This window comes from Schistocerca piceifrons, chromosome 7, assembly GCF_021461385.2.
Source record: "Schistocerca piceifrons isolate TAMUIC-IGC-003096 chromosome 7, iqSchPice1.1, whole genome shotgun sequence".
Taxonomy (NCBI): Eukaryota; Metazoa; Arthropoda; class Insecta; order Orthoptera; family Acrididae; genus Schistocerca; species Schistocerca piceifrons.
Window position 1 is genome coordinate 270,693,599 of NC_060144.1, and position 18,420 is coordinate 270,712,018.

Below are 18,420 nucleotides of genomic sequence, written 5' to 3' on the forward strand. Positions count from 1 at the left end.
ACATTCCTCTTCAAAATTCTGAAATGTGATTTTTCAATACTTCTGCTGGAATCTTCATCAAGATTGTGCTGATGTACCCAGATGGTAGAACACTGAATGGGGCAGTTATCTATAATGAATTACTATCTGAATAAAGCTGCATTAACATCCAGTCAGATTGGTGTTTTTCATGTATTATAATGTTGTTCTACCAAGAACCGATGGAAGATTCTGTTAACATGATCTAGTCAGGTCTTGATGACATTTGGAAATGGTGCAAAGTCAGGCAACTTGCTTCAGCTCTACAGAAATATAAAATGGTGCACTTGACAAAACACAGAAAAGTAGTATCCTATGACTACAGTATCAATGCCATACCATATTCATATCAGCACATAAGTTTAAGAATTCATAGGGACCTGATGATGCTTTGCACAATCTACTACAAGATCGACTTTATACGAATTCTTATTGTACACTTCTGTAAAACTAATATGTTTTTGATGAATAATATGGCACAGGACGGTATTGAGTGAATGATCCACTTGCTGGGGCAACATTATTTTATTACTCATCTGAATGTCTACTAACTTCACACAGAGTGTCATCCATTGTGTGCTCATGTATCTCTACTTCCATTACCTGTAAATACTTTAGAACTAAAGGAGACCACTCAATAGAAAGCAGACTCATTGAGTTGTCGATAGGCACAAACAAAACAAGAAAAACCTGGTAGCTTTCGGTGTTATCCTTTGATGAGATGGAGTACAAACATGCCAATACTACTCCAACAGCTTGCCCTTCATGCAGGGCAGCCTTCATTTCACAAATTGGAAAACAGTTTCTTGAGGCTAACATGTGCAGTGCTCTGAAAAGTAGGTTGATTTTGTAGGCTGTTACTGTTCCCATTCACCATGTTCCCACAAAATATGCCTGTCGTGCAGTGTAGCCTATACACCAGAGGCTGAAAAACAATGGTTTTTCCTGTATCTCCACTTCTGTTGGAGGTAGGAGGTTATAAATCCCACAGTGTTGATAGTCATAAGGCTTGCTATTTCTATGCCAAATTAGTTTGCAATCGATCCAGGAGTTTGGGAGGAAGATGTACAAACACATTTACATCAGGTTTTGGCAGGTACTAAAAATTTCACCTCCTTAAGGGCAGTGATTCTGTCACATCATTTTATAGTATGAGTGTTTGTAAAATTAATGATTAAATTGTTTGCTGTAAACCAGGTGTAAGCTTGTTTCATTTCTTCCCTGGATATGTCTGGTATGAAAGTATTTGAGTCCTTTATCAATTTATTATTGTCATCAACAAACAACACAGTTTTTGAAGACTGCTACGAGGTCCTCACAAAATCATTTATGTAGAATAGTAGTAGACCAAGCACCATATTTAATGTTTCTCCTCTTTGAATTTAGTATTACAGCTGTCATGTCATTTGTTCATGTGACAATCTCTTTTCTATGGCTAAGATGTGACAACATCAGCACAAGCAGAATGCCTTAAACACTACAAGTATTTCTCTAGTAAGATTTTATTATCCACACCATCATAGGTTTTGGTGAGATTACATAAAATGTCAGCAGAGTAATTTTTCTTATTCAATGCTACCACAACTTGAGTTGATGAGATCATATATTGCTTTCTTAGTAGAGAAGCCTTTACAGAAGCCAAACAGAGGTAATGTTCTACCTACTCAACATATTTTTAGGATTCTAAGATGAGGGAGATGAGTCCAGAATTAGAGTTAACTCGCTTATCTCCATGTGTCTGTTTGCATGTGTGTTTGCTATTTTTTATCACACAGTGACAATACTAGTTCTTCAATTTATTATTATCAGCCAACATGTATTTTAATTATGTAGACCTCTGTAACATTTGAAATTAATTAATCAGCTCAATGAAACACTGTTTTATAATCCAGTCCAAATTTGCAAAGTCACTTTCTTTTCTTTTTTTTTCTTCAAAGTGCACAACAAGTAGGTTGAGAAAAGCTCCAAATCTTGGTGATTAAAAACTGTATTCAATGAAATTATGCTGAAATTGTCAGTAGCATTTTGTGAGAAAAATATGGCATATTAAACAGTATGAATTTCTTTACATCAACTTGCTCATATAGTTAATGCATAACACATTGACTTGTGAGACAGGGAGGGGACTCAGAGCCAGATCAAATCCATAAGGTGGATTAACAACCATGGGCTAGTACACCAGCCAGCATGAATGTTGTTTTTAGGTGGTTTCCAATGCTCATTTAGGCAGCTCTTGGGCTGATCCCAAATTTCTGCCTCAGAAAAGGCAACAAGCAAACAGTTAAAATACAAAAAACACAGAACAAATTGTACAGGATTCACAAACAGGTGGCATTCATGATGTCCCTCCCTTAAATACCTTGATGACTGAGGAATCAGGAAGGGCATCCATCAACAGAGTTAAATAACAAAATAAAGTCTGTCAAATCCTGAAAAAGCAGACCCCTTACTAGATAGAATAAATGCTAGGGAAAAGATGAGTTCTTTTATGTTATTTACATGATGATCAATTAGCAATTTTTCATTGCAACACTGTACTCTTCCTTCAAATAAGCTGCTTAGTAAGCAGTGCTTATTATGAAATGTTTTATTCTGTGATATATGGCATAGTATGTTTAAGACTCATGTTCATTGACTTTAGTCTGTATGACAGTAATGATGCATGAAAACAAACAAAATAATATAAAATTTTCGTTGCTCATGGCCAGAGATGTCTAACTGTATAACTTATCATCATTATACAAATACAATTTCAAAACAAATCTTTTTCCTTACAGCAAATGAAGATGCCAATCACTGTTGCACTCCGAACAGGTTCCCATTGCACTGATTCTTTCTTGCTCATGAGTGGTGTTCTGGCTGCATACACACTTACAAGAGAGCTACAGAGTACAGGCAAGATAAAATGGTTGAAATGGCTAATAGGTCGGTACATAAGGTAAATCTCCTATCTCACAATGATAATCCATGATAGATTTGATTTTTTTGTACAGTTACAAAAGAATATTATTGAGATAAAGCTGACAGAAAATATTTAACCGCATAAAACATATCAGATGTACAGTCTAAACCAAAATTATCCAGGTTTGCTGCTGAATTATAGTACAAATTACATGTGCTGTTTTAATTAAGCAATTTTAGCTTCATGTGGTTTCTTCCTTTCATTAGTTTTAGGACTAATTATTTTCTCAGTTACCTGTGTTAAAATTCTTTACCATCAGATCCATATCTGTCTACATGATGGGTGCTTTCCAGTATAATGAATCCATTTATAATGAACAGGTACAGTATGGTACAGTACATCAATGATGGCCCAAAAAATCTGAAAGGAGTCAAACAATAACACTACATACAATTGACATGCATATAAAAGTTCGAAGGACTCTCAAGAGAAATAAAAGTCTCTTATGAAATAACTCTCTTCTTGTGACATGTTTCTTGATTTCATGTTCAAATGCAACACCACTTCTTTTTATGAGAGGTCATGTCATATAGTTAGGAGAACTTAAATAAAAGTTATCACTAGGCTTTTCACACAGTTTGGTTACAGTCAGAACTAGACATTTTATGCACTAGCACATACATGTTAACTCAGTGTAGTTTTAAAATTTCCATGTAAGAGTAGATAACAGTTATCAAATTCTAACTCTCCAATTTAATATTCTTTCCACAGTTCTTCATAAAAGTCTCTCTCTCTCTCTCTCTCTCTCTCTCTCTCTCTCCCTCTCTCTCTCTCTCTCTCTCTCCTCTCTACTGTAACAGCAATGGGCATTACTGTGAATAGTATTCCACAGTAAATTCCTATGAGCAACACAGTCACATAATTATTTCCCCAGACAGTCAACATGAAGCCCTATAGATTATGTTTACATGCACAAAGAACAGTATTAATATCCAGTAAATGCTTGATACAATTTCAGCCTGATGCAGAGATCATCAGTTAAATCTAAATGCAGAAAATATATGACTGTACCCTTTCCAAACACTAAAAAATGGCATAGTTGCATGAAATCATCCATTGACATTGTCCTGACTATATAGAAACATTTTCAAAGTATGTGGGAACTGTATCAAGTTAACAAACATGGATTGTTGAAGTTGCACAAATAACAGAAGCCTGTGCAGTCACAGAGAAATGATACAGAAATACTGAAAAATATGAAGTAGCAAAAGTTTGAAGAATCACACCAATTAGATGATAAGATCTGCTTACAAATTTCAAGATTTGGTCCTACGTGCTTAATTTATGAATTTCTAAGATACATTACATATTAATCTTTCATGAATAGTGTGAATAATACCTCCATATGAAAATATAAGCTGTCAAACTCCCATACACTGTGAATAAAATAAGAAGAATTCTTAAGACAGGAGTGGGGGACCCAATGACGTCATCAGTTATGATTGCAGTGAACATGGTGTCATTGATATTGGTCTACAGGTGAATGGAAACAAGTCACTTGGTCAGATGAATCATGTTTCTTGTTACACCAGGCCAGTGGTCATGTCTGCATGCTCTGTCAGCAAAGCAAATGACTGCTCAAAATATGCACAACACCATGGATGCAAGCTGATGGAGGCAGTATTATGCTATAGGGGACATTACCCTGGGCTTTCTCAGGACCTGTGGTAGTAAACAAAGGCACCATGGCAGATGTGGACTATGTGAATTTTATTGTGGGCCATCTGCAACCCTTCATCCTTGATGTCTTTCCCGATGGTGATGGGATTTTCCAGCAAGAAAACTAAATATTCCACAAAGACAGTGGCTTTAGGAGACAACAGTTAACTCATATTTATGTCTTGGCCACAAAATTCGCGTGACCCATATCTAATGGAACACATACGAGACCTTATCAAGCACCAGCTCCATGCCCACAAACCACCAGCCCATAATTTATGGCAGTTGTGTGATCTGTACATAGACATCTGGTGTCACATACCTACAGAATCCTACCAAGAATGTATCTAATTCCTGCCATATAAAATCACTGCTGCATTGCATTCCAACGGTGGACCAATATGCTACTGGGCAAGTGAGCATCCTGTTTTGGCTCATCAGTGTATAAAAATGAGGTAACCCAAATGGTCAAATGTTTTGTTAGGGTCATAAGAGAGTTTCACAGAAATTCTTAAAAAACCTGAATTGTCACTTAGTTGAAGGAAGATGCCAACTATTCCACAAGAACGTGCATTGAAACAAATTTGATAAATTTGGCACTTGTTGTAACTTTGGTGATTTTGTTTTATTTCATAATCATTTATGACAAGATTGGTGTATTTGTTATTGTTTGTTCTAAATTATATCACTGCTATGACATGATCTGAAACTGATGACAACATAATGCATATAACATAAAGTACTAGTACTGTTGTTCCAGGTTGACTCCAGCACTTATTGCCTTTGTTCTGGTGAGTGGCTATATAATGGATCACCTAGGAGAAGGACCTATGTGGGGAGAGGTCATAAATCAAAATTCTCAGCTCTGCAAGCAATATGGATGGAGAAACTTATTATATATGCAAAATTTCTTTGCATTTGAAGACATGGTTTGTAAACTCTGCTAAAAATTATTATAGTGTATGGACAGTGCAGCTAATAAGAAGTAATCATATAACCATAGTTTACTAAAAACTGATACAGTGCATCAGACTGCTTATTAAGAGCGCCACTAAACAAACACTAGAGGGCAATCAACAGCAACTTTAAGTTATGATCAAGAACTACAATAAGCTTTCAAATGAAAGCCTTGATTGTATTTTATTTCGTGTTTATTAAAGACAAATGTGAAACATCATTTCCACAGCACAGTATCAATAATATTTAATGGAATTTTAATTATTGTCTCACATTGTGAGTGGGTACACCTTGAAAAATCACTTGTTGCTTCTGTAGCTACTCATGCACTACATTTCCCAGACTTTTCTTAGATCACAAATGTACCCCACCCCCCAAAAATGCTTCTACCCCCCATAATGCTTCTTTCAGTGGTTCAGTTACATGCAAATTAGTAGATCAGGTCTGGCAGGTAGGAAGCCACTTACATTACTTATCCTGGATCATAGCAACAATTGAATGAATGTATGATGCCAGGCAAAATCACACAACTGAACAACACCTGAAATAAAACTCCATACTGTTTACCCCTTTAAAACAAAAGTGTTTCTTGAGCATGTCTTTATGTTAGTCATTGTCAGTCCTCCATCCATGTAGTGACCCAAAATTGTTCTTTTTTATTCCAGAACAGAGTTACTTTTTTATTTTCTTATAAATCCACAGTTTACAGTTCGAAAATAATAAACAAAGTTTTTTTTCTGAAGCATTAGCACGTCAGTATTTCTATATCACAGTTTGTTTATGTAAGTACCCATCCTGAAGACACTTCACTGAGCTGCAACACACCAGGGCAATATGATGTGCTAAACCAACACCATTTTTTCATACATTGATGTTGATTGTTTTTGGCAATGTTTCCACTGCTATAATATTATTTGTGTCACTATTTGGTATGTAATAATGTCACTCACAACAGAAGACATCACATTTTTAAGTTTCCTGAAAATATTTCAACAAATACTATGCCGCCATTAATAGAATATACAAACTACAGATCTGTTCATCTGTATGATAAATATGATAAATGCTGTGGTCATGTTTGCAATGCCTTTGTTTCTTTGTGTACAATTTCTGCAACATTCTTCAGACCATATGTATTTTTTTTATTTAATGGCTTATGTAATGAACATTTGTGACAAGTTAAAATTGTGCATAGACTGGAACTCGTGCCTTTCGTATCCATATTATGAGAAGGAAAGTTGCCACTCACCATATAGCGGAAATGCTAAGTCGCAGATAGGCACAACAAAAAGACTTTCACACTTAAAGCTTTTGGCCAATGGCCTTTGTCAATAATAGACACACATATGTCCCCCCCCCCCCCCCCCCCACACACACACACACACACACACACACACATACACACAGTCTCAGGCAACTGAAACCACACTTCAGTTTCTTAGAATGCAGTCACGCGTGTGAGTTGTGTTTGTGAGTGTGTTTGTGTTTGCGTATGTGTGTCTATTGCTGATGAAGGCCATTGGCCGAAAGCTCTAAGTGTGAAAGTCTTTTTCTGGTGCCTATCTGCAACTCAGCATCTCCGGTATATGATGAATGGCAACTTTCCTTCTCATTGTTACATTCCATCCTGGATTTTTCCATTGTTTCATTCCTTTTGTATCCAATGCACTACTTATTTCACTACCTGAGCATGCCTTACAGACTGATTAATAAGTGTTAACTTCAACTATCTTCCATCCACACCTTCCAAACTTCACTCCTACTCTCTGATAATGCTACAGGATCAGTTCTCTGGGGAAAAAAATGATATAGTGGAAAGTTTGACCATACTAACAGCTTAAGAATTGTGTAATTGGAAGTGTTTGGGCCTTGAAAGGTATATAGCTGTGTCTGTTTACCACATGGTTATAACTTGTCACCAAAGTTCACATGTTGCATTACTTTTGGCTTTGAAATGTTGCTCTCACCTTGAAGTTTCACCAACCTTGTAAACCTTCCATCTCAGTGCTATCATTGTTACAGTAGGTTATAATAGTGAACACCATCATATAAACAGACAAGTTAAATAAATCCCTTTGTGATAAATAACTAAATGATGGCTTGAGAACATATTTGCATTAGTGTCATCTTACGCCTATAGTTACTATTACGGTGTCTTAATTCACCTCAGTTTAATCCATGTAAGAACATGTAGAAAGTGGACTGCATGCATTAAACTGTTTTTCTTCACTTTTATTCATAAATAAGTTGTAATTGTGTAGGTAAATGCTACTAACCCCTTTATATTCCAGTGTGGGCCACATACTCATCACCTGGCAATTGATATGCAACTGTCCTTATTTCTACCATTGATGCTATATTTGTTGCATATGAATGCTGCAGCTGGAGCAGTTGTTTTGTTCTCTGTTAATGCAGTATCTACATGGTTGAGGTTCAGTAAAACTGTGGAGCATAACCTATCTATTGTCATATTCCACAGTGTCAAGTAAGTACCCCTGATACTAATGAGAATATTAGAGTAAAGCTATAAAAGTTTTTATGTGTGATTAACTTTATTTAACAAATAATGAGAATTAAAATATGATGAAAATATGGGATAGCAAAAATATGAAAGAAACTGATAGAGGAAGGAGGAAAATTTTGTCACAAAGTACTTGAAAACTATAACAATTATTCTGCTGGCATCATACTCTGTAATGTGACAGCCAACAACTGATTGGATCATTACTCAAGTGTTACAGTATTAATCACGCACTCTTATATGAATGGAGTCTGAATTGCATAATAGAAAGCAGAGGGTAATGGTAACAGAGTAAACCATAGTAATAAAGCTAATTCAGAGAGATCAGATATGATACCCATCAAGAATCTGCATTTGACCTGTTCTTATTCTTGATCTACATAAAGAACCTTTTAAAGACTTTATAAAGCTCATTGAAAACTGCAATATTTGTTGGTGACATGAATATACTGTTCAAGACTGGCTGAGCTACATGCTAACAGTAGTAGAAACACAATGGTTATTAAGCATAATTAAGGAAGCAGGAGCTATTAGTTTTTTTTTCTTAAAAAAGTAACAGCACTTTTATTATTAAATTAGCTTTATTTTAACTTATACACACACATCTGTTTAATGACAGTTAATTATTAATACAGTGCACATAATTAGTTTTGGAGAGCTACTGTTGTCATTCCTCATCTACGGAGGTTCTCCTACATGAGAGAATCTTTAACTGAAACTTCAGAACACGATGAGAGAATGAACAATTCACTGGGGCAGTTACATCTGTTAGTCATGAAAATTTGGAATGCAGAAAACAAATAATAATGACTTACACATTTCAGAGCAATGGCACAAAATACATTGCTGACTAGAAGATAACAAATGTTCCTGAAATTAATGTGCCTGCCATTACAGAACAGAAGCACTGTAACAAATATGTCTGAAAAGGCCATGTGAGAATCCCACTTTGGAGGGGTCTTGGTGCTTGCTTCTACTCGAGCTAGGAACATGGGGTAAAAAGTTTTGATTTAGCCTGGGCCAGTAGGCATTTATGTAGGCATTCAAACATCTGTCTTACTGTACCTATGTTATAGGATATTAAACTAGGGTCAAATGAGGAACTGGAGATGGCACCCTGCTTCTCCAGTTAACCCATAAAATTCTGCCTTTCTCAGAAAAATCTCATGGTTCACGCAATCGAACGCCTTAGAAAGGTCACAAAAAATTCCAGTTGGAGACATTTTATTATTGATTGATTCAAGAATCGCATTGGTGAAAGAATATATTGCATCTTCTGTTGAGATGTTTTTCTGGAAACCGAATTGACTTTTATTGAGAATATTGTATTTACTAAGATGTTCAAGAATCCTTCTGTGTACCAGTTTCTCGAGAATCTTGGAGAAACAAGTTAAGAGTGAAATAGGATGATAATTGGTTACTTTGTTTCTGTCACCCTTCTTGTACAATGGTTTCACCACTGCATATTTAAGTCTATCAGGGACAATTCCTAGTCTCACTGATTCGTTAAAGATGTGGCACAGGACTTCACAAATGAAAATGTGTGTGTGTTTCAACACTTTGATGGAAATACCATCAATACCAGTTGAGTTTTTGTTTTTCATGGTCCTTATTATCTTCTTAATTTCCTCAACAGTGACAGGAGGCATGCTAATCTGGGATGTTACACTAAGTCCACTTCTTTGTAAAAGATTCAGAGCCTCATTTATAGAACCATTACACCCTATTTTATCCGCTGCAGTCAAAAAATGCTTGTTGAAAATTTTTGCAACATCTTCACCTTTATCAATGATATTCCCATTATGTCTAACTTCAATATTTTCTGCATCATTTGAGTAGCTACCAGTTTCTCTTTTAATAATACCCCAGATGGTTTTTATTTTATTGCCAGAATTATCTATTTCTGATTTGATGAACATACTTTTTGCCTATATCAGAAGTTCATTTAAGATCTTGCAGTACCTTTTATAATGAGCTTTTATTTCAGGATCATTAGTATTTCTGAGAGAAACATAAAGCAGTCTTTTAGTCCTACATGATGTTTTTATTCCTTTTGTGAGCCACTGTTTGCTGGTATGGCCCTGGTACTTGTTCTTTGCAGTTCTTAGAGGGAGAACAGCTTCAAAGTGGCACATAAATTCATTTATAAATAGGTTAAATTTGTCATTGACTTTCAGTGCTCTCTAAGTTGGACTCCAGTCAATGAGTTGAAGATAACTGTTGAAGATCATGAGATTTTCATTATTAATTACCCTAAATGACCTTTTACAGACTTTGTCCTTCTTGTGTGGGCATATATCATTGATAGCTAGCAATTGGCCATCAAGGTCTGAAAGACCATTTATGGCTTGTTTTACTGTTGCATTGGTGTTTCTATTCTCATCAATGAAAATATTATCTATAAGACTTGAACAGTAGTTCGTAGCCCTTGTGGGGAAGTCTACCATGGGTGTGAGGTTGTATGAGTTCATTATATGTAGCAGGTCAGCTCTACTACTATCATAATCTAGAAAGTTAATGTTAAAGTCCCCTAAGACTACAGTATTTTTATTTTTTGAATATATACGGGATAGAAGAGATTCGAGTTGCTTAAAGAACATACATTGCTTCCCTGGTGGGGCCCTATACACTGTTACTACAATGAGTGACAGGGTCTTGGTGCTAATTTCTATACCACAAGCTTCAAAATGCTAGTCAAAACAGTATTCTGTGAGCTCTAGAGATCTATACATTATATTCTTTTTTACATGTATAATTACACCACCCTTCTGCACACTGTTTCTACAAAAGTGAGAGGCAATATGATAGCCATCTAGATTCAGCATATTGATACCCTCCTTTACATGGTGTTCGGTAAAACAAAGGATATCGGCATTATCAATAGTATTACTGTCACTAATATTCTTTGTCAACAGTTCTAGTTTACTTCTTAGCCCCCTTATATTTTGATGGAAAATACACAGTTTGTCACATTTAGTATTGACTTTTTGAGGAAGTGAGTTGCTAGGTTTCAAGACGGGTGAGTTTTTGCACATGCTCATTAGATAATTGGTCTTTTGCTGAGTGTCATTTCTAACTGACTTACCTAAGTCATGGTTTTCCCCTTTTTGTTGCAAAACCATAAAAAATCTTGATTTAGTAGAGCAGGTTTTCTAGGCCTCAAGCTCCTCTTTTGATTGTAGACTGCTGCAGGCCTTGGTGACACTACAGTAGTTTTAATGGAACACTATGATCTAATTGTTGATCCTGCTGCAGTTAATATTTCAGGTGCTGTAGTTAGCTGGCTGCAGTTAGCTGGCTCCGGAAGAGTTATAATATCAAATCAGTCATGAGGCCTCCAACTAAAATGTGCCATCTCATAAGGCCTATGAAAGATTACACACATCTCAGAGCTCCCAACATTTACAGAATGCTGTATGAGTGCAGACAGTATTATGCCAGGTAAACCATGTACAAAGTGGAAGAGCATTGGATTGAACAGGAGAGATGTTTGTGACAAAGCTATCCAGGGAATTCAGTGGTACCTGAACATGCTTTAGAAAATGAACATAAAATTGTATCTGTTGACACCTCATCACAGGGGCTACTGGTTTCTGGGATAGCATAATAACAGAAGCTGTAGAAATCAAAATACATAATAATACCTTCAATAAAGACAGTGGCTTGCAGCTGAGTACAGCATGGAACCAGGCAATCACAAAGTTAAGGTGGGCACAGCAGACACAAGATGAAAACGTGTATGTATATAGTGATGGACTGTGCATCAATGACATGATGCCCAAGAATGTGGCTGTATAAGGTCAAGACCAGCAGTTATACAGCAATCATTTACTGCTTGATAATGGTCAAGAAACACTCACCGAAAAAGTTGTAGATGCATAAGTGCTTTACTTAGCAGGGAGCCTGAGAAAATTTTACTCTTTACTTTGTTTTGAATAGCATTAGAAGCATATGTATTGGCGTGTAAGTGTAACGTCCCTGAGAGGGCTGTGCAAGGTAGTATGCAATCAACTTTACCTAATGTTCTTATTGCAACTTCTATATAAGAATGCTTTGTTGATATTAGCTGCGTTGTACCTGAAGATTATACCATAGGACAGTATGAGTGAAAGAATGCTGGCAATAATACCTGCAGGTCATCATAGTGACAGAGATATCCAAGTGTAAACCAGGCAAAACTGAGCTTTTTGATCAATTTATCCATGTGCTAGAACTGTGGTGTCACCGCCAGACACCACACTTGCTAGGTGGTAGCCTTTAAATCGGCCGCGGTCCGTTAGTATACGTCGGACCTGCGTGTCGCCACTGTCAGTGATTGCAGACCGAGCGCCGCCACACGGCAGGTCTAGAGAGACTTCCTAGCACTCGCCCCAGTTGTACAGCCGACTTTGCTAGCGATGGTTCACTGACAAATTATGCTCTCATTTGCCGAGACGATCGTTAGCGTAGCCTTCAGCTACATCATTTGCTACGACCTAGCAAGGCGCCATTATCAATTATATTTATCCTGTGATGCATGTACCATCAGACCGATGTTCACCAATTATGAATTAAAGTTAAGTATTCCAGTAGTTACTTACATTCTTTGCTACTATAAATTCCCTTACCTGTTCCAGACCTCACGCCAGCCTGCGTGAGCTTAAACGCGTGCCTTTCGGCTTCCTCTCCTAGTGGCTTGGCTGTCTTGCCAAGTCACAACAAGAACCACCTGAATTTCGTATGAATTTGGACATCTAAGAACATCACAAATGGAGCATCACCCTTTGTGTGCTCATTGGTCTCTACTTCCAGCATCTGTAACTCACATCTGGCTTTTTGGAACTGCTAACTGCTTCATAAGAATAAGGATTAAACTGTCTGTTATAAAGCAGCCTATTCTACTATTCTCCTCACTGTATCTCTTATGGATGTGCTAAGGTCCTTTTTCAGTATATTTTTGTGATTAGTAAGAGTACAATATATATGGTGAATTATTTATGTTGGTCAGCAAAGGCCAAACACTGAATCTTATTGGATATCATTCTGAATGTAATTTTTGACCTTGTGTCTTCTGTTGTTAAGGTATCACTTCATCCAAACAGAGAGACCACCTTTAATGCCATACCATTTTTGTTTCCTCGTAGAATTTTATGATCTGTCCATCAAAGAGCCTTCGCAAGATCACATACAATGACAACAGAGTAGTTCTTCTTCACCACCATCAAGATGGAGCTTGTAAGATAACATATTGCTTTTTCAGTAGTGACATCTTTATGAAAGCCAAACTGAGCTTCTGTTAAAATGTCATTTCTGGAAATGTGGTTCCTGATTTGGTTATTAGTTAGTTTCTCAAAAATTTTGGAGAACACAAGAAGAAGTGAGATGTCTCTACAATTAGATGACACTAAAAGATATTTGATGACACCAAATGACAAGATTATATTTGATGACATGAAAGGATGTTAGATGACATTAAATGACATTTTAGACTAATAATTAAGGTCTATTTTGAATCAAATGTAATGTACATAACAACAAGACAGACATGAGAATAAGCTCAAATGGTCTCTGCATTCTTCTCCATGATTAAATATTAAGTTATGTAGGACCCTGGCTTAAGCTTTTTGGGGAAAGGTCTTCATCTTTCTCATACAGTAATAATAGAGTGCACATAACAGTTTGTATCACTGTCTCACTTACATTACTGAGGTTGATAATAGATGTAACACTGGGAATTCTCCTCCAGTTACCATGAAAACTGTCAATTTTTGATCAGAATAACAATCCCGATGTGAAATATTCTGATGAACATGCCAGTTAACTGATTAGTTTCATGTTTCATAGACCACATTTACAGAAACGAAACGTATGCTGGCAATTTACATGCTTGTAATTTAGTACATATTTCTAATAAAGAACTCACCAAAGAATTTGCTAAGGTGAAACAACTTTAATGTATGTTTGAAAACACTCCTGTCTGATATTTCATTGCCGTGGACAGATTGTCATAGAGTTTTATAGCTGTGCATTTCACTACTGGCTGCGCCAGTAAATCAGTAGAAGGAAGTGCAGATAATTTTTGCTTCTAGTATTGTATTTATGAACATCCTTGTTACTCCCAAACTGCAATGGACTGTGGATGAAAAATGTCATCACTGAATAAATGGACTGTGAGATTGTAGTTAATATTCCCATTGGCAAAGATAAATGCCTGCAAAATGTACATGAATGAAGAACCCCATACATAATTCTTATTAACAGTACATTCTTTTGTGCAATGAAATTATGCTTAAGTGAAGAAATGTCCCAGTATATCATACTGTAGAACATCAGTGAATGGAATATTTGTAAAATATGTGTGATTGTTATGTCCCTAAAAGTGGTAGTTATTCTTCCAGTAAAATTAGCTGAACCTAAATATTTCAGCAGGTCTACTACATAGTTTTTACATTTTTAATTACACACACCCAAAAATTTTGACGTTATTTTTGGTTGTACATTATACTAATTTGAGATGGGGTATTTATAACAGCACAAAACTGGATGAACTGTGTTTTTTCAATGTTTATAGCTATTTCATTTGTGCAAAGTCTGTTAATAACTTAAACAAAATATAATTCATTATTTTTCCCTTTGATCCTTCTTTGCTTGACTTGACAATAGTCTTCTTTTACAACCTACCCCAACCCATCCCTCCTTTCTTCTTGTAGATAGTTTTGTGTCCAGAATTACTTAAATTCAGAACTACCAGTTCTGGAAGCTCTAAAAATGTTTACTTTTATTACAGCTTTAAAACAAACTATTGTCTTTCATGTATATCACATATGGAAGCTGCAAAAGAGTTCAGAGGTTAGTTGGGAGGTTCTGGTGGATTTAAACTTTGACCAAGGCTGTGATGAGTGCTAAATTGGATCACTTGACAAACATACTGCTCATGAAAGTCAGTGGACTAGATTATCTTGGGAATTTGTCACCGTATAGAGTAGGGTAAACATAGTCATGTGTAGGGACTGTGGTTGCTGTGAGCGGACGCAAGGAGAAGTGGCCACTCTTCGGGGGCAGGTGGAGGCTTTGTCTGTTAGGCTCATCGAGCTCGAGGCGCAGGCGTCGGCTCGTAGTGGCGTTGGGGCAACTGTGGTGAGACCTATGCCTACTTCGGTGGCCTTGGAATCACATGGAACCCCTGATGTCGCTGCGTCTTCCGGCAGTGAGCATCTTACCGGTCAGCCATCACTCCAGGGTGAATGGCGGACAGTGGTGGGCTCGCGCGTGCCTGGCCGAAAGGCGAAGGTGGGATCTGGCCGCGTGGCAGCTGCCTTACCCCTTTCCAACAGGTACGGGGTGCTTCCTAGTGGTGATGACATCGTTTCCGAGCCACCACAGGGTGCCTCGCCTGTTGGGCCAGTGGCCGATTCTCCGGCAAGGTCCCGACAGTCACAGAGGGCGGGCCTATTAGTTATAGGGAGCTCCAACGTTAGGCGGGTTATGGAGCCCCTCAGGAAAATAGCGGGTAGGTCGGGGAAGAATGCCAGTGTGCACTCGGTGTGCTTGCCGGGGGGTCTCGTCCGTAATGTGGAGGAGGCCCTTCCGGCAGCTATTGAACGCACTGGGTGTGACCGGCTGCAGATAGTAGCACATGTCGGAACGAATGACGCCTGCCGCTTGGGTTCTGAGGCCATCCTTGGTTCCTTCCGGCGGCTGTCTGATTTGGTGAAGACAACCAGCATCGCACGCGGAGTGCAAGCTGAGCTTAATATCTGCAGCATAGTGCCCAGAGTCGATCGCGGTCCTCTGGTTTGGAGCCGTGTGGAGGGTCTAAACCAGAGGCTCAGACGACTCTGCGACTATAATGGTTGCAAATTCATCGACCTCCGTTATTGGGTGGAGAACTGTAGGGCCCCCCTAGACAGGTCAGGCGTGCACTACACACCGGAAGCAGCTACTAGGGTAGCAGAGTACGTGTGGCGTGCACACGGGGGTTTTTTAGGTTAGAGGGACCCCCCCTTGGGCGAAACGATAAAATACCTGACGGCTTACCAGAGAGGACATTATCATCGTTGATAAAGAATGTCCGTCCTCAGAGACCAAAAACAGGAAAAGTTAACGTAATATTGGTAAACTGCAGGAGTATCCAGGGCAAGGTTCCTGAATTAGTATCTCTTATTGAAGGAAATAGTGCGCACATAGTATTAGGAACGGAAAGTTGGTTAAAACCGGAAGTGAACAGTAACGAAATCCTAGACACCGAATGGAATATATACCGCAAGGATAGGATAAACGCCAATGGTGGAGGAGTATTTATAGCAGTAAAGAATTCAATAATATCCAGTGAAGTTATTAGCGAATGCGAATGTGAAATAATCTGGGTTAAGTTAAGTATCAAAGGTGGGTCAGATATGATAGTCGGATGCTTCTATAGACCACCTGCATCAGCAACCGTAGTAGTTGAGCGCCTCAGAGAGAACCTGCAGAACGTCGTGAAGAAGTTTCGTGATCATACTATTGTAATAGGGGGAGACCTCAATCTACCAGGTATAGAATGGGATAGTCACACAATCAGAACTGGAGCCAGGGACAGAGACTCTTGTGACATTATCCTGACTGCCTTGTCCGAGAATTACTTCGAGCAGATAGTTAGAGAACCAACTCGTGAAGCAAACGTTTTAGACCTCATAGCAACAAATAGACCGGAACTTTTCGACTCCGTGAATGTAGAAGAGGGTATCAGTGATCATAAGTCAGTGGTTGCATCAATGACTACAAGTGTAATAAGAAATGCCAAGAAAGGAAGGAAAATATATTTGCTTAACAAGAGTGATAGGGCACAAATCGCAGAATATCTGAGTGACCACCATCAAACGTTCATTTCTGAGGAAGAGGATGTGGAACAAAAATGGAAAAAATTCAGAAACATCGTCCAGTACTCCTTAGATAAGTTCGTACCGACTAAGGTCCAAAGCGAGGGGAAAGATCCACCGTGGTATAACAATCATGTACGAAAGGTACTACGGAAACAAAGAAAGCTTCATCATAGGTTTAAGACTAGTCGAATCATAGCTGATAAGGAAAAGCTGAACGAAGCGAAAAAGAGCGTAAAGAGAGCAATGAGAGAAGCATTCAACGAATTCGAACATAAAACATTGGCAAACAATCTAAACAAGAACCCTAAAAAGTTTTGGTCATATGTAAAATCGGTAAGCGGATCTAAATCCCCTATTCAGTCACTCGTTGACCACGATGGCACCGAAACAGAGGACGACCGAAGAAAGGCAGAAATACTGAATTCAGTGTTCCGAAACTGTTTCACTGCGGAAAATCGTAACACGGTCCCTGACTTCAGCCGTCGCACGGACGCCAAAATGGAAAATATTGAAATAAACGATATCGGAATTGAAAAACAACTGCTATCACTTAGTAGCGGAAAAGCATCCGGACCAGACGAGATACCCTTAAGATTCTACAGTGATTATGCTAAAGAACTTGCCCCCTTTCTATCAGCAATTTATCGTAGATCGCTGGAAGAACGTAAAGTACCTAGCGACTGGAAGAAAGCGCAGGTCGTTCCCATTTTCAAGAAGGGTCATAAATCAGATGCGAATAATTATAGGCCTATTTCGCTTACGTCAATCTGTTGTAGAATAATGGAACATGTTTTGTGTTCTCGTATTATGACGTTCTTAGATAATACAAATCTCCTTCATCATAACCAACATGGATTCCGCAAACAGAGATCATGTGAAACTCAGCTCGCCCTATTTGCCCAAGAAATTCACAGTGCCGTAGACACTGGCGAGCAGATTGATGCCGTATTCCTGGACTTCAGGAAGGCATTTGATACGGTTCCGCACTTACGTTTAGTGAAAAAAATACGAGCTTACGGAATATCGGACCAGGTTTGTGATTGGATTCAGGATTTCCTAGAAGAAAGAACACAACATGTCATTCTTAACGGTTCAAAATCTGCAGATGTAGAGGTAATTTCGGGAGTACCGCAGGGAAGCGTGATAGGACCTTTATTGTTTACAATATACATAAATGACTTAGTTGACAACATCGGTAGCTCCGTGAGGCTATTTGCAGATGACACGGTTGTCTACAAGAAAATAGCAACATCAGAAGACTCGTACGTACTCCAGGAGGACCTGCAGAGGATTAATGCATGGTGCGACAGCTGGCAGCTTTCCCTAAACGTAGATAAATGTAATATAATGCGCATACATAGGGGCAGAAATCCATTCCAGTACGATTATGCCATAGGTGGTAAATCATTGGAAGCGGTAACGACCGTAAAATACTTAGGAGTTACTATCCGGAGCGATCTGAA

General features: G+C 38.1%; 1 protein-coding gene across 1 annotated transcript in view; it reads left to right on the plus strand.

Moving 5' to 3' along the window:
* Positions 1–18,420, plus strand: part of LOC124804826 (nose resistant to fluoxetine protein 6-like) — a 364,094-nt gene that overhangs the window by 322,867 nt on the left and 22,807 nt on the right. Inside the window, exons 8-10 of the mRNA XM_047265170.1 lie at positions 2,796–2,956; positions 5,400–5,568; positions 7,888–8,081. Coding sequence (XP_047121126.1) covers positions 2,796–2,956; positions 5,400–5,568; positions 7,888–8,081 — 524 coding nt within the window. The remainder of the gene's footprint in view (positions 1–2,795; positions 2,957–5,399; positions 5,569–7,887; positions 8,082–18,420) is intronic.